This window comes from Triturus cristatus, chromosome 4_2, assembly GCF_964204655.1.
Source record: "Triturus cristatus chromosome 4_2, aTriCri1.1, whole genome shotgun sequence".
Classification (NCBI taxonomy): Eukaryota; Metazoa; Chordata; class Amphibia; order Caudata; family Salamandridae; genus Triturus; species Triturus cristatus.
In genome coordinates this window covers 635,686,658-635,709,460 of record NC_140586.1, presented here as the reverse complement: position 1 = coordinate 635,709,460, position 22,803 = coordinate 635,686,658, and the positions used below count along the sequence as shown (strand labels likewise).

The window sequence follows — 22,803 nt, the reverse complement described above, 5'->3', positions numbered from 1 at the left end:
AGGAAGGAGGAGGTGGAGAGCAGACTTCAACAGACTAAATCAGGTTCCCCTAATGGTCCATGTCCAGCCAGCGTGGCCAAACTGACCTCTTCGGCCGTGGCCGCAGGGTTCACCCCACTGTTCAATGCGATGCTAGACAAGGGGGAGTTCCCCTTACGCTGGAAACAAGCTTCCATCTTACCCCTGTTGAAGAAGCCGAATTTAGAGATGACTGACCTGAACAACTTTCGGCCAATAGCCAGGCTACCCCTTCCGGCTAAAATACTGGAAGGTATTCTAAATACACAGCTAAGCTCTTTTCTAGGGGCAGTCCTGGGCCTGGACCGCTCCCAACACGGATTCAGGGCAGGGCACAGTACCGAATCTGCCCTGATTAAATCAACAGAAGACGTGAGAACGGTGATGGATGCAGGAGGTAGAGCTGCCCTGATCCTGTTAGACTTATCCGCGGCCTTTGATACGGTCCACCATAAGATACTTGGGGACCGGCTCAGGGCTATGGGGATCCAGGGCAAGGCGCTTAAAATTCTGCTCGCCTTCCTGTCTGACAGGACGCAGAAGGTGGCAATAGGGGACTACGAATCAGACCCTTTCGTGCTTCCCTGCAGAGTCCCTCAGGGGTCATCCTTGAGTCCCTCCCTTTTTAATATATACGTCTCCACCCTGGCACCAGTCATCAGATCTTTTGGCTTCAAGCTAATCTCGTACGCAGATGATACTCAGATAGTGGTATCTCTGCTACCAGGGGAAACTGACAGCACAGCTGATAGATTCAGTGGCTGCATGCGGGAAGTCAGCAACTGGACGGCAGATAACTGTCTCAAATTAAATTCTACTAAAACCAAAGTCTTGCTGTTCGGGTCCAGAGACAATTTCTGGTCCCCTCGCTGGTGGCCGGAGGAAATGGGTACTCCCCCAGCTCCTGTCCCAAAAGTCAAAAACTTGGGTGTACTTATGGACAACTCTTTGTCCTTTAAGCCTCAAATTAATGCACTCTCCTCAGCAACCCACTTTGTCCTAAAAACCATTCAGAAAGTTCTGCCGTTTCTCGCGGACGAGCATAAGAAGACCGTGGTCACTGGACTGGTGTTGTCCCGGCTGGACTATTGCAACAGCCTTCTGTTGAACACCCAACAGGGGCTCTTCAACAAACTCCAGACTCTGCAGAATGCTGCAGCCCGACTAATCACTGGCACACCTAAATTTGCCTCTGTATCACGGGACCTGGTGAAGTTACATTGGCTACCAGTTCGCAAAAGAATTATTTTTAAATCTCTTTGCGTTACCTTCAAGGCCTTGCATGGCCTAAGTCCCCTCTGCATTTCCCAACTTTTTCAATGGCATAGACCAACTAGACTTCTGAGATCAGCTGAGCAGGGTCTGGTAGTTATTCCCAGAGTTAGGAAAGCTCGTTGGGGAGGCAGGAGCTTCTCTTTAGGGGCAGCAAAGGCATGGAATGCGTTGCCGCTGAACCTCAGACTACTGCCGGACCTCTTGTCTTTTAGGAAAGCTTTAAAGACCTGGCTTTTCACACAGTAAGCCCTTGCTCATACACACTCTCTCAACTAGCGCCAGGACACCTCTGGGTAACAGTGCGCTCTATAAATGTGAAAAATAAATAAATAAATAAATATACCATCAGGTGTACGAAAGATGGTACAATTCATCTTACAAAGTAAGTCCCTCCCTAACAGATTTACAGGACTAGTGTCACAAACTACAAAACGATGCATATCAGCAAATTTTCCTAGTCTAACCTTTACAGGATCAGTAAGATAGGCTTTTATCTGTTTATTAGAAACTCCAATCACTTGGATTGTTCCACCCGAGAGAGAAAGATTTTTCACTTCAGCTGATCTAACCGTTGAACGAGTAGCACCAGTATCTACTAGGAAATTAATGTTTACTTCATTCACCTTTCCATCCACAAAGGCTCCCGTCTGGTCTAGCTCTAGAGTTGCGCCAAGTATGCACTCCTCTTCCTCTCCTAGGCACCGTCAATAACTCTCTTCTGACTCACTTTCATCTAGTTTCAGCCAATACTGCGAAATGGCACCAGCGCGTGGTAGCTTTGTTACCTGTTCTTCGTTGTAGAATCCTGTCTCATTACTGTATCTCTGAGGATTTACGTTCTGTGGAAAAGGTTGCTTTGGCACCTGACACTGTTGGGTAACCTGCTGCTGTCGCGGTGGTTGGCAACTCACCTCATTCTGCACCTGTGGAATTATCAGCATTAGCTTTCGGTGGCAATTTACAGTCGGATTTCCAATGCACTAATTTTCCGCAACTATGACATGGCCATTTCTTTTTAGCTTCATCTATGCTAATCTGTCCTTTTCCTTTTCCAATATTAGGTTTTGGGTTTGATTGCTCCATTCCATTAGCTTGTTCGATTAACTGGGCTTCTTTTCACCCCGCTACCTTAACCTGTGCCCACATTGCCTTTTCTTTCAATTTACGCTGTTTGGCTTCAATTTCATCACTAAAATATTTTGCATGTCGTAACACTTTGTCTATCTTTTTGTTTTGCCAATTTACTGTATGCTGTTTAATCATTTCACTAACTTCTGGCCTTAAACCATAAACAAATCTGTACACAAAATGACAAATCCTTTCCACTTAATTTCTTGTCTCCACTGTATTGTTTGAAAGCCAACAGTAACCTTTCGTAATATGCATGCACTGATTCCTTAGCCTCCTGGTGAGTTCTGAAAATCTTTACCCAATCTGTTTCTTTCGGAGTTACTTTATTTTTCAAAAAGGTAATTACCTGATCATTTTTTTTCATTACTTCTGGATCTGGGGCTCCCGTCTTAGGATCCCTAGGATACTCTTGTGTTGGCCAATCTATTGTAATCTTTCATTCTGCCCATAAATCTGCCGGTACAATTATCTAAAAAAGACCATTCAGATCTATCCACAACACCTTTGAAAGTTTGACAAACCTGTCTACCTGTCTATACCATTCAACTGTTTTTTCTCTCAACCTCGGAAATCATTTGTAAATGACAAAATATCCTGTCTAGTCCATGGAACATGTATATATCCTCCTCCAGTAATCTCTCCCATGGGACATTCTGTTACCACTGGCTGTTTTTCTCTCATTGGGAAAGCTAGAGAGGCCTTATCTGTAGTTTCCTCTCTCCTTCTAAATCATCTACTTTTTCATCGATCCACATCACCCCATTTTCTTAATAATGCAATTAATTCTTTAATTTGGGTCAATCTCCCTGCAGTATTCAAGTTTTCAATATCCTTTTCAGAAAAATCTACCCTATATGGCTTCTGTAATTATCTTATTTTTTCAAAATCTATTCCCATTTCACTTGCTTTCTCTTCTAACTTTTCATGCAAAGTCCTTGCTCTCCAGGTTATGCTTTTACACAAAAACATTTATTCCTCATCTTGGTATTTTTTTAATTTTTCAGTTGGAATTGTTCCTACAATTAACTCTTCTAAAGTCACTTTTAATTTTGCCACATCTAAAGGTTGTGGTTCTGTATCTTTGTTCTGTAAACTTCTTAACCCATCACTTAATTCTTCAGATGATGGTCCTACAGGGGTTGTCGCTATTCTCATTTCATCTGCCATTCTCTCTGGGGTTTCTGTTGCTGATTCTGTTGCCATCGGTGTCTTACTAACTGGACTTTGATATACCGTTACATTTTTAGGGGTACTTAATCCTGATATTCCTGCAGTAACCTTCCACTCATTTTACCCTAAACTACTCATTCTTTCTCCTTTTGCATACCGCAGTTATATGGGACTGTTAAACAATGCTCACTATCTTTTTGTTTATCAAAAACTGGTATCACTGGTCCTATAGTTACAGGCACAGTCACTGCTTCCATATTCTTTGTTAATTCTCTAATCTTTTCAGTTAATTCCAGTGTACTTCTAGCTAATTCTGCAGATTTTTCATTTTCAGTTCTTACTGTCTGTGACATTTCTGAATCTTTAAATGGATTGTTTTTCCCAAAATGATTCGGCATTTGTTCAAAACTTTTATTCATTACAGCCTCCTGTGGTGGTGCACTTGGCATCACCAACGCAGAATCCTGCTGATATGGAGGTTTTTTTTTTATAAAACATGTCCTCCAGCACTTCATCCTCTGATTCACTCACTCCATAGCTGTAACCTTCTGACTCTGTGTTATTTCTCTTTTCTGTACATTTTCTACCACTTATCTCTCCAGCATTTCTCAGAGGAAACATACCAATAGTCATGCGTGCATTTTTCCATCTTCTCATTCTGTCGTCATGGCTTTCTTGACCACAATGTCTACCAAATACATAATTATACCTTCTCCCACTCTGATGCCTTTCTCTTTCATACTTCTCTTCTTCCCATTCAGTCAAAGCCTTGAATTGGATAGGTCTGGGATTCAGTTCCAACCTCATCATTCTATCTCTTAAATTTCGTAGTACTGCCAAACCAAATTAACCATTTTCTGGAAAGGCTAACACTCCATCATCTTTGGTATACTTTGCCCAATTCTCCAACCAGATAACCATATTTCGCTACCATAAAAGATGCAGGCGTTTTCGGTGGAGGAAGTATCTGCTCTTCCCTAGTTACAATCGGCTTATCCTTTTTAAATAGGTCTTTGATTTTTCCACACCATGATTTTTTCTCTTTCTCAGGTGGATCATAGTACATCATTTTTATTTTCAAAAGTTCTTAATTAACTAAGCTCTGCAATCACTTTTTCACGGCTTCTCTGTATTCTGACCAATCCTAGCGCGACTCACACTAACGCACCAATCCGGAGCGTCTACGTCACTTTTGTAATTCTCCAATCCCAGCGCGACTCACACTAATGCACCAATCCGGAGCATCTACATCACTCTGGTAATTCTCCAATCCCAGCGCGATTCACACTAACACACCAATCAGTGAAAGTTTCGTCTTTCTACAGCTGACCAATCCCAGCACGGTCTTTCTGACATCAGCCTTTCTCACTACTCCAGCTCTTGCTGACCCCTCCTTTACAAAATGTTATTGGCAAACTTTTCTTGTGTTTCCTTTAATCAAAATCTGTTAGTAACAACCTAAAACATCTCCATTGCCTGTTTCGCTAAACCAAAGAGATAGCCTTGTTCATTTACACAAGAATTCTGTCTTTCCAGTAGGCAGCACTTACCTCGACCCTACCACAGAATTTTCCGTTACACCAATAAAGTAGCACTTCCCTCTACCTTACCCTTCTATCAAGCAAAAGGCAAACCTGTTTCTCTGGGGACAAAACACATGTGGAGACTACAATGCTCCTGAGAATTAAGGCCAGAGTTTCACAAGAGAACCTATTACTATTCCACTCACACACATTCATACAGAGATTTCCCTAACATATCACAATTCTTGAAACCAGACAGTGTTCAATTCCATGTGACTTCTCTTGCCACATAAATCCACTTCCTACTTCCCGGAAGCTTCAAATTTTCCAACTACACTTAACATAAACAATACTCAACATAAAGTGTTAACCATAAATCGATAATCACCAAACCAATACAATAATAATCATCAATCGGCTACCAAGAAAAACTGATGCAGCGCTTGGGGGACAAGATTTACATATTCTCCTTATGTCACAGATTCTTATTCACAACAACTCATTCGTACACTCATTCATTTGTGGGGCCCATAACATCAACACACTCGTTATTCAATCAACTCATTCGAATCTGTACACAGGAGAAAAAGGCGCTGGACATGTGAGTACCTTATTACCTATCAGGATTAATTTGCTTTACATTATATACACATTATACATATGCATCTTCAGAATCCTCACCTTAACATCAAGGCACTCCACCACTTGGTCGATGGACCAATTAGTTGGACTGGTTGACGATGAATTAGAACCGGCTAAGACACAATTAAAGCCTAGGAAACGTTTGATATTTTTCGTAATTAATTTAAGAACCACAAACTCATTTCTTATTAATTCAAATTTTGTTTTCTTACCATGAGTTAAACTCTTAAGGTATCATTTATTATCTAGAGCTCATTATTTGATCAGTAAATTTTATCAAAGAAAAATATGAGCATTCAGAAATTTCTCTTAGACATAGATTTTCAGAAAAGTACATTGAATCAATTACCAATTTAAAGATGATGAAAGGTTCGAATCAAACAGGGAGTTATCAGCATTCTCAAATGAAGGCTCCCTCGAACGGACAGTCCAGTCCTCACCTAAGGATCAAACCGGCATGCAAAATACAGGATACAGCGTAGAAAAGTTCAGGATTTCAGCAAAGTCCGAACATCAATCCGGAGCATGGACCAATTCCACACTCAGACTGATAGCATAGAATTTAGGAAACACAAAGAAATAACCCAATGATACATGCAGCCACGACCACGACTCAATGAACGAAACGAACGAACGCTGCGGCAACCAACCTTTCCAACTCCTCCGACCCCTTAATGATTGATGAGATGGCTTTTATATCTTTTTTTGCAGTAATTTTCCCAGTGCAAACTGGTTCTCCATAGTGACTTTTCACAAAGTTCTCAAATTGTCATTTTCTATTCCGTTTCCAGGCAGGGGAACAGTAGCTGTATCTTTTCCCAAGGTAAAAAGGGTCCCACGGATAGGTCCTCTCTTTGTCTCTTCCTTGACTTTCATTTGGTCATCCTTTGGCTGGCGGTCAGGTCCTGACTTTCGTCCTTGGCAGGGAACACGATGTCAGGAGTTCAAGCTACCTCGTGATTTCAAGAGCCATCTGGGCATGCACAGAAGTCATCACGTGCACATGGTAGCATCTGCTTCAGAAAACGCCATCTTTGGTACTGCGGCCTAGTAGGCCCGAATGTCAACTAAAGTAAAAATAGACATAACAGTAATTAAAATATAGAAATGAAGGGTCTAATGTTTAAACCCACACTAATCCCAATGTATATAAGTATTTTCCTAGCTGCAGCAACATTTAAAGCAATAATACTTACCACTTAATATCTTTAATGCACAAACGATCATAAAGCAACATAAATCATGCAATTTTACTATTTCACCACAATCTAAGTTTAGTTTGCATACCATTGTTAATTGATTAATTTTGCCATGCAATTTGCAATTTAGTCCCACGTGTATTTTATGTTTATCAAGGTGTAAAGTTGATTAATAACACTTCCACTGCAAACATGTTATTGTAAATTAATTTTAGAATGATTACGTAATTAATTTCATGCAAATTAGAGGCGGTATACAAAATGTTGTTTTACCTGCTCCATCAATAGCAATGGAAGGTAAAGAGGCAATGGGTGGTTCAGCTCATATACAATGCAGTTACAAAGCAATAACAGTGATTAAAATGTCTTTGGTTCATGTCTTATCTGAACTACAGAAGGTTAACATGTTTCAGACTACAAACCAGTTGGCTGTGTTTTATTTATTGATAGTTATACCACGCCCTCCAAATCAAGTCTTAATAGAATGTCAAAATTCAACTGCAAACAATTGCACCATTAAATGGCAGGATGACCAAGACACACATGATTTTCAGCTAAGATTTCGTCCAATAAGCACTAGCTCCTGGAATAAGGTAATGTTTTTTTCTTTCTCTTTCAAATACTTTTAATTACCAGAAAATATTTTCATAAATGTTTATTTTGGCGTACCTTTCTATATATATCCTCCAAAGTTGCTCCAGCAGTTTGAGGCCGCACTCCATTGAAGGTAAGAAACATCTTTATTCACTGTGAAACAAACAGCTTCCCCTCCCGTACTTGTGTCCCTGGCCGAACGCGTTTCAATGGAGTCTTCCATCTTCATCAGAGGCCTCCGGAGCAGGAAAAGTGACGTGCATGAAAACGCTGCCCCTGCATGCTCTTTAAAGTGTCAGTACTTTAATTGGCCCCCGGTGTGCCCATTGTTCACATTCTCTTTGCATTCTGGGAAACGTAGTCCATTTGAAACACCATTTACACCCTCCAGTGGGTTACATGCTCACGTGTTTAATTTGGGACGAATCCTGCAGCCCATGTTGAGCCTCTGGAGAGAACTCTGTTTGTTTGATTCTGTGCACCTCCAAACGCCCAATCGAAAGAAAAGTCCATCCTCGAGCGGACCCGGCATCTGTTTCCCGGGCGGTGCGTCGCCTCCACTGTCTATATATATATATATATATTCACTGAAAAAACCATAGGTTTCACACATGTTATAGTTAGCTGGACATTTCACTCGTAAAAAACCATTGAAATTCCCCCGTTATAGTTAGTTTAGCTAACTATAACTCGCGCGACCGCAATCCACTGCTGATGACGTCGCATATTACATCACTGTATTCACTAAGATACTGTTAATAAGTCAGTTATACAATTAATTTTACCAAAAAAAACATCCATTTAGACACTTATTTACCCATTTATTCTTCCATTAACCTTTAGATATACATATATAAAAAATATTTTTTTTTCAGAAAGACACATATTCACTGGATGATGTCATCAGGGATGTCATCAGTGATGTCATTTGAGATGTCATCAGTGATGTCATGAGTGATGTCACTGACCATGTCATGAGTGATGTAATATGCGACGTCACCAGCAGTGGATTGCGGTCGCGCGAGTTATAGTTAGCTGAACTAACTATAACGGGGGAATTTCAATGGTTTTTTACGACTGAAATGTCCAGCTAACTATAACATGTGTGAAACCTATGGTTTTTTCAGTGAATTTGCAAGATTTTTTAAATGCTAATTCCTAACTATAACGTGTGTGAAATCTATGGTTTTTTTAGTGAATTTGTAAGGTTTTTTAAATGCTAATTTATGTATGTATTATTATATTTTTTATATATTTATTTTACAATAAACTACCTATGTATATAGTTATAGATTGACTGTATCCTTTAATATGGAATGGCTCAGCTCTTTTATTTTGAATTTGGATAAAGTTGAACAGCATTGTTAATATCTTCTATAAACTTATAAACAGTTTAAAATGTTTTTTTTTTTAAGGGTTTTTCACCGTGCACCCCGCGATTTTTGAAAAAAAATAAAATGTTTTTTTCACCCTTCGGGGTCCTTCAGGGACCCCCTGACAAAGGCTAGGGCGTCAGGAACTCTCTACCCTGCCCCCTTTTCACGTTCTCCACCTTTCTTTTTCACTGCCACACACAAAATGGCGTCCGACACTTCCTGATTTCGACCGATTCGAATGTTGACTGACATCTAACCACCAATCAGAATTACGCTCTCGCACGGCACCGTGCGCGCACGGTGCCAGCATTTAGATATTTATGTACTTTTAACTGCAGTTTTCTCAGGAACTACTGAACAGATTGACACCATATATGCAAAAGGCACATGCCTGACCTGAGGACTACCTCTTTGCCAAATTTCAAGTAATTCTGTTCAGCCGTTCGGGCTGTACCTTCGACTAAAGGTCCTATGGGAAAATGCATGCGGAAAACGCCTTTTGGGACCCCCCTTTTTTCTCAGCCCCCGCTTGACGAATCACCCCGAGACTTTAAGGGTAGGAGCTGAGCAGAGCGCCCCATTAGTTTTGAAAATTTCGCGAGGATTCGTCAACCGGCGCCAAAGTTATTCAAAATAGAATTTTCAGATTTCCTATGGGAACTCGGTCCTAACTATAACTATCTACTGGCGACCGCCAGTAGATAACATATCTTTCGAAGTGCACAGTATTTTGCCCAGTGTATCCAAATAATTATATTTCTTACAATACACTGTCATTGGACAAATCTGGTCATTAATTAAAGTAGAAAGAGCTGCCTGCATTAGGATTCCATTCACTCAGTCCTACTTTTGCAGTTTTGTCCTTGGTATTCTTCAAGACTGACTTCACTGGGGACAATCAGGAAAAATATTACCCGGCAGCACTCCCAACTGTTGAAAGAGTACCACGTGCACAATACAGCTTGCATGTAATATGTGATTTATAACACTTAAAGTAATTGTGCAATTGTGTATTGACGCACAGAGGGCCCCATACTTTTGGGGTGCCCTCTCATTGGGGTCTGCAAACCTCTCTCTCTCTGAGGTGCCAACCTTGTTCTACTGCCAGACTCTGCACCATCCTCTATGCCATGTCACCTGTTCCTCATGTCTTTCGTGTATGCACAGTGGCCCCTGAGCCTGAGGACTCTGGACCAGCTGAGCACAAATTTGGGCATGTGTAGTGGGCTCTGTGCACAAGCCCTGGCATCTCACAAGCCTGTGCACCAGACCATGTGCTACCAAACTAGCTGTACACCCTAGCCTGGCCTTTGGCCATATACAGCAGCCCTGAGCACATGGCATAATGGCCTGTGGCACCACCTCGTGTATCCAGTGTACTCACTGCACAGGGACTTGAAGCTTGCAGAGCTGCACTGTGAATTTTCTTTTTTTAAGTACTATTTTCTTTTTTGCAAAATCATGGCTCCTTATCCAATTTTTCAGATTTGCTTGAGGTTCCACGTGTCCACGGGCAAATTCACAAATCATGCAATGAAAATGATGTTTTATTGTCTGACCAGTAACTGCCATTGTGTTTGCTGCCACATTCTCGGTGGGTACCATTGATGCTGCCTCTGACCTTGTGCACCTCCCGTGACACTTTTTCCAGGGTGATGGCTTCAGTACCTGCATCCCACAATGGTTGCTGCAACAACATTCTCACTTGCTCAGATCATCTGGTTACATGGATCCAGGGGCGGCTCCTCCGTAATGGTGGAGGAGTGTCACCCCACAGCCCATGCCAGCAGACGATAAATAAAATGATAATCACACTATGTTATTATCATTGTATTTATGCTGTCTGTCTGAGCCCCGCAATAAGTCTGGGGCAGGGCGGGCCGAGCATGTCAGCGAGGCGGAGTAGAGTGCAATTATAAGTGCGCATGTGTGTTTGGCCGCCCGTCCTAAGCCGACCAAACACACATTTATATTTTATTTCTTTCCCCCAAACTGCTGCCCTATCCACCCGCGGCCGCGCTACCACTTTATATGGGTGGCGGCCTCCACTGCATGGATCCTACGGGTATCTGTAGAAACTGCCTACTTTGAAGTCCACTCAGAACCTTTTTGTAACCCAAAACTTTTATAAACTAATTAATGGAGTTACAGTAAACCAGAAAAAGACCCTACTCCGAGAAAAGTTCTAATATAATGGCAAATTTAGTGTAATTGTATTCAGCTGTTTATGCTGTAACAGAGAGCACATTTTCCTACAGGACCTCGAATCAGAAAATGTTTTTTTTTTTACTCCCAGAAGCTTTTACGAGGAGCTCGGCCTGGACAGTCCTGGATACTCAATTAACTACCTATATGAGGCCTACTACCATTATAATTTCATTGAGGAAAATCAATAAGTGAATCTTAAGCCTCAACCAGAAAGTCCTGCTGGTGATGTTTGCAGGGGCAGGATCTCCTGGTTTTGGTTGACGGACTCGTAGTTCAGAAAGACAAGACCTTTTCATTGTTTTCAGACTCCCTGGCCGTCATGATGTGATGCGAAGCGTTTATACAAACTGGGGCAGACATTGGCCCATTGAGTTTTGGATATTGTGACAGGTTGTCTCGCACTGCAATGCAGCAGCTTTTACCCCAAACATCACAAAAGCACTTTAACAAATGGGACCATTTTTCCTCGGATAAATATGCTGAACCATGAAATGATGTAGGTAGCATGCTTTTTGTTCTTTGAGCAATGCAAGTCATTTCTTACCTGATCTCAAAGACCATGGAAATGTATCTGGTCAGAAAGCTTGCTTTCCTTTTTTTAAATTTACCAGTCGTTCTTAATCAATTCAACAAGTTATCTACATACAGTGCATGTGCAGTGGACAGCTATTATTTAGTTTTTTTCTCAAAAATCGGCAGATAAAAATACACCAAACTAGAAAAAGTCACCAAATGATGCTGAGCACAATTTGCTTGCCAAATGTAGAGATCATTCATTAAATGTTTGAGTTTCTTTTGCAAAGTAAGATCCTGAGGGGGTTTTAAAGCAGATACGAAATAGGTCGCACACTGCTCGTCATACCAGCAAATAGCCCCATAGAACTCTGGGGTTTTAAAGCAGAAGTGCAGTTTAAAACACCAGTCTCCCACAAACCATTTTGCAGAAAATTAATAAAAAATTATTTCTCAATTGAAGAAGCACATTATTGGAAAGTTTGGTGACTATTCTTCATCGGGTCCCACATTTCTGAATAATCAAAAAGTGCATCATCAACATGCTCCATAGACCTGACACCAGTTCAGTGGCATTGAAAATATTGGCACCATTAGCCCAGAAAATGTAGTAAATGTGTAGATTTCTATAGCTCCTGCAGCATTTCATGACCAGGAAAATTGGAGACAATTCTTATAATCCTTTGTAGTTGTGTCCCTCATTATACTTTCCTGTCATTGACCACTCCAATTTCACATACAAATTAATTTGACTCTTCCACTAGATAGTTTGCTTGTTGTATCCCTATTTTTAGTAGTGTTGGGCAACGCATGCACATATTGATATTGTGCAAGTTGTGTGTGGGATAAACCTTTCCAAGCCTACAGCCTGGTTACATTCGGCTTCTGGGCTTGACATTAGCTTGGCCACCCATAATGGCTATATTGTTTTATTAAAATTAGGCAGTAGTTGGAATATCATTGATTTTTAACACTCAATCGAGCGTTACCTCCAAATATATAATGGAAACTGCATTGGTGGATGTTTGGCTATGCTGGTGCCCAGACTCTCAATCTCAAAGCTTTAGGCTGGTACATCAATGCCTTTCTGTCCTTTATGGTTTCATAGATAAAAATGTTTTGAGTCATGGGCCATGAGGTCATCTAAAGACGTTGTCCTAGGGACTTGAAGACTTTCGTTTTAGGCCCGTCATCACTCAAGCTCTGTCCCTCTCCAAATGTTCACACTTATTATGGCTTTCTCAAGTCATTATGGGGCTATCCATTCTGCTGGTTGCCACATCTTCTCACCACTAAAATTAGCTAGAACCCCCTCAACACCAGAAAGACCATCGCGCAGGCCCTCATCATCAGCTGCCTAGACTATGGCAACGCTGGAATCTCCACCCAACTCCTCAAAAGACTCCAGACAATACAGAACACCACAGCCAGACTCACCCTGGACCTCCCCAAATGATCCCACATCACCCCCACCTCAGAGCACTCCACTGGCTCTCCATCCAGAAGAGATGCCAGTTCAAGATCCTCACGCATGCCTACAAAGCTCTACACAACCAAGGACCAGCCTACATCAACCATTGACTGAACATCTACCTGCCTGCAAGACACATGCGTTCCGCCGCACTCGCCCTGGTGCACACCAGTGCATCAATAACAGCTGCATCGGGGGCCGCTCCTTCTCCTACATGACCACCAAGACCTGGAACACCCTACCCCTCCACCTTTGTACAGCCCCCTCCCTGGCGGAGGTCAGAAAGATGCTCAAGACCTTGCTCTTTGACTGAAACACAGCACCTCAGCGCCCAGATGCCCCTAGGGGTGCCAGTGTGTGCTATACAAATACTGATTGATTAATTGAGGTGATATCAATAATATCAATCCCTTGAAATGAACAGAACATTTTCTGGTTCAGTTTAACATTCTGGTTCCAGTCAGCATGTCAGTCAGGAACTGTCCATTGCTGTTGGCATGTTCATACCCAATGCCTATGTGAACTGACTCGCCCCTCAGATAGATGCCTTCACCAACAGCCTCAGTCTGACATTTCAACAGGTTCGGCCTCCTTCCAGACAGGTTTAGCATTCCACAACCTCATGCAAGAGCAGCTTTGCCTCCATGTTGAAAGTGAAGAGGCTGGCAAACTGACAGGATGGGGACACATGGTATTTCCACTACTCAGAAGAAGCATGAGCTATTGTTCTCAACTGAGATATTGTAAAGAGTGCCTCTTCAGGCTTAAGTGACCTTTTCATTTAATAAAATTCCTCAGGCTTCAAAGTCAGTGAGGCGTAGTCAAAGACCTAGTGAAACCCAGCAGTGCTTCAAGTTGAACCGTTCCCATTCCTGTCTCCACCCTCCCAAGCACTTTGCCGCAAGCCTCTCAATTCTTTACATAAACTGTATGATTATTATTTAGCAGCCAAATAGTAGAGCCTTGTTATACATTATACTTGTGACAACTAAAGGAAGAGCCTGATGGATTCGATCCAGGAAGCCTTCCCTTTGTTACCGATAGCAATGTTTACTCTTAAATTGGCGTTTCCTGACGCCACATATCCAGTTTTTTTACGCAAGGTTATAGCCCGTACGGTAATACCAGCTTTGGCCTCTTTGTTGAATACACCTTTCAAGAATTTATTATGATAACATTTTTTACTTGGGATTCCGTCTGAATCATTCATTAAGAACATTGTGGTGAAACTGGTAAATATTTTATGCAAATTCAGTCATGTTTCTGATACTTGTTGTGGGCTGCACTGGCTCCATGCGATATGTTGTTTCGCACATTGGATCTTTTATGGTTCTGGGGCCAATTGCATCAGTGCTAGGTTTCAACGTCATATTCCCTCTCTCTCTCATCTTCATTCAAGGGCCATTTTTTTATTTTGTGTTCCACACATAAGCAACCTTAGCTTGATGGCAGAGCTTTCTTTCACCATTCTAACTCTACAGCTCTGTAACCAACTACCTATTTTTTAGAAATGTTGTTAATCATGAAACCTTAGTTAGGGCTCTCAAATCTTACCTATTTAGTTAGCAGTTTTTATTAGCTGTCTCCTTTCTTAACCCTTGTCAAATGTCCTCAGGCGTATGCTGTATTGGTAAGTGCCTCACCCACTCACCCGCTAACACCTTACTTTATACCAAAATTGGTTTGTACTGGCCAATGAGTCAGTCACACTTTCCAGGGGCTTGCTGTGGTTGGAAACATGTATCCTCTTTGTATAGCCCCGTAAACAAGTAGCCACCAAAGGGAGAATAAATGGCATTGTAATGCCCTAGCTGCCCTCTATGAGCTTTATCCATCTTCCATCTTGCAAACATTATGCTTATGTTCAAGATCAGCTGAAGGTCACTGAGAGATTGTAAACCATCTCCATGGTCTGTGTTAGACTTGGGGGTCTCTAGTTGGCACAGGTATGCACTTGTGACAAATAGGGACCCTCTCCTCTAATCAGGGTAAGGGGGGTACACTCCTAAAATAACCCCTGCTCACCCCCTTGGTAGCTTGGCACGAGCAGACATGCTTATCTCAGAGGCAGTGTGTAAAGCATTTGTGAATACATATAGTAACCAAGTGACAACACTACAAATGGACACCAAACAGGTTTTATATCAAAAATAGGTATTCTTTATATAGTTTTACCACAAGACCATTAAATGACAAAAACACACAATACTGTTACTTACATGGTAGAATTTTGCTTAGTTCTCTTAAGTACTTAAATGCAACACTTTAAGTCAATGTACCTTTTAGATGCGACACACAGGGCAACAAAAGTGTTGCAACGATGTTGATGCGATGAAGTTTTTGGTGCAAAGAAATAAAGACGTGAAGATCTTCCAGATGCGGCATGCTTCTCCGATGTTGCGAGAAGACTCAACTCGATGCGTCAGCTGCAGCGGCGACACCCTTTACGCGATGCGACGACTGCGGCCTTGGCAGCCACACTCTTCTCCGACGTTTGCGAGACGCTTCCGCTCAATGCGATGTTGCAGTGGCGACACCCCTTTACGCGATGCAATGACAGCAGCTCCGACAGCGCCACGCTTCTCCGTGGATGCGAGGCGCTTTTCTTGGTGCGGTGCAATGCGACAACTACGATGGCTGCGATGGCGACGCACTTCTTCCTCGATGCGAGACTCTTCTCTTGATGCGATGCAATGCGTCAGCTACGATGGCTGCGATGGCGACACGCTTCTTCGGCGTTGCGAGACACTTCCTGGATGATGCGAGACGCTTCCGCTCGATGCGATGCTGCAGCGGCGACACACTTTACGAGATGCGACGACAACAGCTCCGACGGCGGCACGCTTCTCGTTCTTGAGTCGCGCTTCCAGCTCCTTGCGACACGCAGTCCCTCAGAAGGCCCAACAACAGCAGTTGGCACTTACAAAGAACTCTGGGGAGCTGGGGGTGAAGTCTGTTGTTCCTGAGACTTCAGCAGGAGGCAAGCTCTTTTCCAAGCCCTTGGAGATCCTTCACAAGTTGAGCAAAAGTACACACAAAGTTCCTTTCTCCTCTCTTTGGCAGTAAGGCAACCACTGCAGGCCAATCCCCCAGGTTCAGGGATAGTTTCCTCCTCAGCTTCTTCTGGTTCCTCCCTCAGCACAGGTTCTTCTTGTTGTCCCAAAGTGATCTAAATTCTTGGGATCAGGGTCCCAATATTTATACCCAGAAATCCTTTGTCCTCTGAAGGCAGAGGGGCCTTTGCCCAGTCCATACCAGTTCCTGAGCACTCTGTTTACCAGACCTCTCCTTTCCTTTCACAGTGCAGGGCAGAAACATTAGTCGCCCCACAGGAGGTGGAGCCAGCATTGTGGAAGGCAAGTACAGCACTGGAGCACTTTGTTGACAGGATTGCTTCTCTTCATTCACTGTGCAGGGCAGAGACATCAGCCACTCCCCAGGAGGTGGAGCCAGCATTGTGGAAGGCAGGCACAGCCCTATTCAGCTCCCAGGTGCAACTCCTCCCACCCATCTGGATGCAGATCTCTATTCACCACTGGGACACCTCACCCTGTCTCCTGGAATTCCCCAGCCCTGTTACTCAAACTCCAGACAAAGGAATACACACAGCCTAGCAGAGGCAGGTTTGAATGGTTAGACAAGAAAATTCCTACTTTCTAAAAGTGGCATTTTCAAACACAGAATGTTAAAACCAACCATGTTCTCTGAGTCAGTTAGGATTATAAAATGTAATAACCAAACTGCCCATTCTGGCCTATGGAGAACAGGTAGCCTTGCAATAGTGAAGAACGAAAATGGCTGTAATTCATTATTAGAACATGCCACACACACCAGGGCATGTCCTACCTTATCCTTACAATGCACCCTGCCCTTTGGCCTACCATAGGGGTGTCTGATATGAAGAAAAGGGAACGTTTAGGGACTGGCAAGTGGGTGCACTTGCCCAGTCAGCATGACAGTACCAGACTGCACGCAGGCTCTGCAATGGCAGACCTTAGACACATGTTTACAGGCTGCTTCTGTGGGTGGCACAACCAGTGCTGCAAGCCCACCAGCAGTATTTGGATTACAAGCCCTGGGCACTCCTGGTGCACTGTACTAGGGTCTGACAGGTAAACCAAACCAACCAATCATGGAATCACAAATCATACATTAATTTACAATAGGGAGCACTTGCACTGTGGCACTAGATAGCAGTGGCACAGTGCCCTGAGCAACTAACACCAACAAAAATACATGAGGCACAACAACAAAATGAAAGGGAGACTCACGCCAATGTGCCAGGTCTAACAGTCTGCGATCAGCCCAAGCCATTGCACTTAGTTTACACAAGAAGGCCAGATGGAAACTGAAATATGCTGGTACCAGCTACGGCTACGGCTTGTGCTGGGGAGGGCAAAGGAGACCTGCCCCCTTGAAACGATGAGAGGGAGGGCAATGGTGCATCTTCTCTCTCAGGAATCACCAAAAGAGTGTCCCTCAAGAGCACTAATTTGCCGTTTAGGGGGGCCCTCAGAAACAGGGACTGTATAAACTCATAGCAAGGGAATTCACAGGAATCAGAGAAAAGGTGTTGGGGATGGCAGAACTGTGCAGTGTGTCAGGACTTTTATCCTTAAAATTAGTACCACACATTTCTGGCCATTAAGTAAGGTGATAGGGGTGCTAACAATCTGCTTTTTTCAGATGTGGATCTTAGTACAGATCTATATTCAATTCCATCTGTGACATATTTGCTGTTTCTCCTCCATTGGAATAATAAGTAGTGCAAACATCTTGCCATGTCATACATTTATCAAAAGTACAACAAATGTCCTGAGGAATGTAGGAAGGGGGAGTTTGCACTGACTGCTTGAGTTCCCTACCAATAACACCCCAAATCCACAGCAAATTGGCGGAGACTGTGGTTCAATTTAACACAATTATTCCAATGAAAGCAACTCCACAAACATGATATACTAATTTGGGTCAAGCTTAATCTACATTTATGTCAAGTGTATCTTTAAACATGATTGTTTCCAAGTTATAGACATGAAAAATGTGAAATTTCTCACTTAGGGCAGGTTTACATACACAGCTACATAGTCACACCATGAATGCCTACTTTACCATGGTTTCCATCAGTGGCAGCTGGTTATAAGAGTATGGGGGCCCCCAGATGCACACATGCACAGCCACTCACACCCATGCCTTCATATGCATGCACACACCCATTCATATAACACACCCACATATAAACATACTGTTAGAAATTGGGGTCTCTAGTTGGCAGATGTAGGTACGTTTGTCCAAATAGGGACCCTTGCGTCTAGTGAGGGTAAGGGGGATACACACTTTAGATAACCCCTGCTCACCCCCTGGGTAGCTTGGCACGAGCAGACAGACTTATCCCAAAGGCAATGTGTAAAGTATTTGTACTCAAAACACACACTAAGGTCCATAGAAAACTGTGGATGTGTGATTCTACACAAAGTACCTGCAGATGTGTCAAAATTAACAAGGCCAAACAGCTGCAGAGATGGGAAGCATCGAGAAACAAAGAAATGCGTCAGTTCCTGAGACCCTGGGGAGGCTATGCAACAGTTCTGCTGCACGCAGGAGAAGTGATGTGTCAAATCCAGTCTGTAGGGGGAAGTGATGCATTGACTCCAAGACGCTTATGGTCCGCGGGTGACGTGTCAGGAAAACTTGCCACACACGTGCAATTAGTGGAAATCAAGGATGCTTCACAAATCAAGGCGGCAAGTGGCGCTGCGTCAGTTTCTTCAGCCACGATCTCTCGATGCATTGGTTTTTGCAGCCGCTATAGGCGGTGCAGTGGCTCGGCAGCGATGCAGCGATGCGTGGAGATTCTTCTCGCACGGCAGTGCTGCATCGAGAAAAACAGTCACAAGAAGAGCGATGCAGCGATTTCTTCATTCCTTTGGGTTTCTCTAGCTCCCATCAGCAGAAACAACCTCCAGAGGCCCACAACTAGAACAGGACCTCCTGGCAGGTCAGACCTCTCAGCAGCAGAGGTCATGGGTGCTGGGGATAAAGTCTTTGTGTCCCTGAGACTTCAGATCAAGAGGCCAGCACACACAGGCCCTTGGCGATCTTCTTCAAGCAGGTTTAAAGCAAAGTTTGAGTCTTTGTCCTCTCCTTGGCAGAAACAGCAACTGCAGGCCACCCCACACAGCACAAAGCAAAGAGGCAGTACTCCTCCTCGCAGCTCTTCAGCTCTTCTTCTTGGCAAAGGTTCCTCTTGACTCCAGAAGTGATCTACATTTCTGGGGTTTGAGGTCTGATACTTATACCCCATTTTGTGCAAGGGTCTCTGAGCCCAGTCCAAACCAGTTCTGTCCTCACCGGTGCAGTATGACCACAGGGGGTGTAAAGAGCATTGTGCAAGGAAATCTCCTCCCGCTACTCTAAAAGCAGCCAAGCCCCATTCAGCTCAGCTCTGAGTTATCCAGGATGCCTTGCCCTGTTGCCGGCTACAGTGAATGCAAATCCCCAGCCCCTGCCACTCCAAAACCAGACAGTCAATCCACAAACAGGCAGAGGTAGACAGAATGGTTCAACATGAAAATGCCTAGTTTTTAAAAGTGTAACTGCAACAAATGATGGACGGAATGCTAAATGATTCAAGCATTCTACCCCTGTCAAGAGATCTGGGTTAAATCCATCGTTATTTTGCCTACTACACCACCCCAGTTTTGACCCAGCCATATGCAAATCAGTATTGACCCTGTGCCTCATGGGAACAGTCCAGACCGATCTGCCAAGCCAGGTCCCCCTGGACCGGAAACAAGCATCCTGGGACCAGTTTTGGGGTATGTCACCCTTCATCAGACAGGCTCACTTGAATCCAGTGGCACAGTGAGCAAGGGACCCACGTCTGGGCATACCCGTCTACATAGGGCGAAAAGTGTAACTGCAACAAATGATGGACGGAATGCTGAATGATTAAAACATTCTCCCCCAGTCAAAAGATCTGGGTTAAATCCATCGTTCTTTTGCCCACTATGCCACCCCAGTTTGGACCCAGCCATATGCAAATCAGTCTTGACCCTGTGCCTCATGGGAACAGTTCAGACAGAACTGCCAAGCCAGGTCCTCCCAGGACTGGACACAAGCATCCTGGGACCGGTTTCGGTGCATGTCACCCTTCATCAGCCAGGCTATCTTGAATCCAGTGGCACAGTGAGAAAGGGACCCACGTGCCTCATGGGGACAGTCTAGACCAAACTGCCAAGCCTGGTCCTCCCAGGTGCCTGGCACCCTTTCTGCACCCTTTCTCCTGCCAGGTCAGGTATAGTATCCTGACAATGGCCCACTAGTCCAGGGTCTGTACCCTGCAGCTGGACAGGAGATGGAGGTGGGCTTTCCCACACCCTGTCCTCCTCACCGGGGCTCAGCATCCCCCCAGCAGGAGCAGTCCCCTCGATTACAGAAATGTCAGGGCACCGGTGGCAGGTGTTCTGCGCAATTCTCTCACCAGTTCAGGGGTGCTATCTTGCAACTGGTACACCAGCCCAGGGTCCAAACCCTGAGGCCGGACATGGGACTGGGGTGGGCTCTCCCACACCCGGTTCTCTTTCCTGGGGCGCTGCACCCTCCCACCTGGAGCAGTACCCGCAGACTCCAAAACTGGCAGGGCACCTGTGACAGGTGCCGCACACAATTCTTCCGCTAGGTCAGGGGTGTTATCCTGCAACTTGTACACCAGCCTAGGGCCTGCACCCTGAGGCAGGATGCGGGACTGGGGTGGGCTCCCTCACACCCAGTCCTCCTCCTTGGGGCTCTGCACCCTCTCACCTGGAGCAGCACACCCAGAAGACAAACTGGTAGGGGCACTGTTAGCAGTCGCCCCTTCTTCCAGGTACGGGGGCACACACTGAACCTGGTCCTTCAACCAAGGGTCTATATCCGTAGGCTGGACCTGTGCCTGGCAACCCAGGACTTCTGGTGAGTACACCAATACTCCACAAGGGAAACACACTCCTCAGGAGTTGTGCAAGAGTCTGCCTGACACTGGTCTCCAGCCTCCTGCCCGCCTGTCAGAGTATGAAGACTTCCCAGGCCAGATGTGGCCTCAGCAGCATCAGGCCTGGGGTGCTCTGACCTCAGACCTGACAACCCCTGAACCATTGGTCCTTCCACTGGGGACTGTGTCCCCCCTCACCCTTTTCTCTGGACTCATGCACCCTCCCAAATGGAGCAGTGCTACCTGACACCAGAACTGGTGGGATGCTTCTTACAGTGGTCCCCCCCAGTTTACCTGACACCTTGGGATCCCCCTCAGGAGATGGCCTCCCGATACGGACGAGGCCCCCCTCCTGGTGTTCACTCATGGAACCAACCAGGCCCTGGGACTGGTTTTCGGGCACCTTGTGACAAAGCCCACTCCCACTCCTTTTCCTCTGAGACAGGACATGGGACCCTACACCCCTCCCACTACACGGGGACCTATCTGGGCTACCACAAACCTCCCCTACTAGGTTGGGGAAAACCTGAGCCACCCCCTTTAGGATAGCTCCCAAAAGCTTCTTCAGACCTTCTGGAATCCACCAAAATGTCTGCCTCCTTTGCAAGTTCCCTGGGGTCAGAGAACTCACACTCCACCAGCTGATAGCATAGCTCTGGAAAACAGGGATTAAAAATATGCTCTCCAACAATTGAATCACACAGCCCCACACAAGTGTTAACTGAACTACTCTTTGCCTCATCATCCAGTGACTCACACAAGTACCTCACATCACCCTCCTGAGACTGGCAAGACAGTTTGCCATTCAACCCACACTCTTCTGGGGGGTCTCCACACATACATACCGGGGCTTCTACCGTGGGGGAACCCCTCTCCCTGAGCCTCTAATCTAGAGTCAGCAGACGTCCTTCCTACCACCAGAAATATGAACCCCTGTGCCAGTTCCCCAATCCACCTCAGGGACACTGCACACTACTGGAGCTACCTCATAACCCTGAACCCCCTGGTGTATGGTAACCCCCTCCTTCAAGTCAGGCACCACATCTCTCGGTGTGTGTACTTCTCCCTCAGCACTAGACACTACATTTTTGTTAACACCATCTGAGCTGGACTTCACCTCCTACCCAGCCAAGCTCACTTCATGAGCTGCACACATTACCTTTTCAGCAATGGTTCACGCTATCTCCTAGCTATCCCGGTCCAGCTGTCTCAGCCTCTGGTCACAAGCATTGTTCTGATTCCTTTCTTCACAAGCCAACCTTCCCCACACTGTTCCCTTCTCAGGGCCACTGCCCTCTGGATTGTCTGGCTGGGGATCATCCCCCACCCCTCAGATTCCTCCTCAGATTCCTCCTCAGAGTCATCTGGCAGCATTGCTTCCCAGCGTGGTACTTCATAGCTATACAGGGCTGCCTCAAGATCCTGTCTTTTGGATCTCCTCTTCACATGTAGCCCCCTCTCCTTGCAAAAGACTTTTAGATCCCTCATCGTGTAGATGTACAGGTGCCGAAAGTTGATTTCCATTTGGACAAGGCCCCACAGGTGCAACAACTAAACAGATGCGATGTGTGGAAATCCCGAGGTGTGGCGGTGATCAATGCAGTGGTTCTTGCAGCTGCGCCAAGCGCTGTGTCTGCAGCGACACAGTGATGTGTGGATATTCTTCTCGCACGGGAATGCTGCATCAGGAAAAACAGCAGCAATAAGAGCGATG

The 22,803-nt window shown here is 44.8% G+C and overlaps 1 protein-coding gene across 3 annotated transcripts in view; it reads left to right on the top strand.

The window, feature by feature from the left end:
* IL12RB2 (interleukin 12 receptor subunit beta 2) overlaps positions 1 to 22,803 on the top strand; it is a 462,597-nt gene that overhangs the window by 187,101 nt on the left and 252,693 nt on the right. For all 3 annotated transcript variants that reach the window (XM_085602320.1, XM_085602321.1, XM_085602322.1), the window contains one exon: positions 7,409 to 7,551. In XM_085602320.1, coding sequence (XP_085458446.1) covers positions 7,409 to 7,551 — 143 coding nt within the window. The remainder of the gene's footprint in view (positions 1 to 7,408; positions 7,552 to 22,803) is intronic.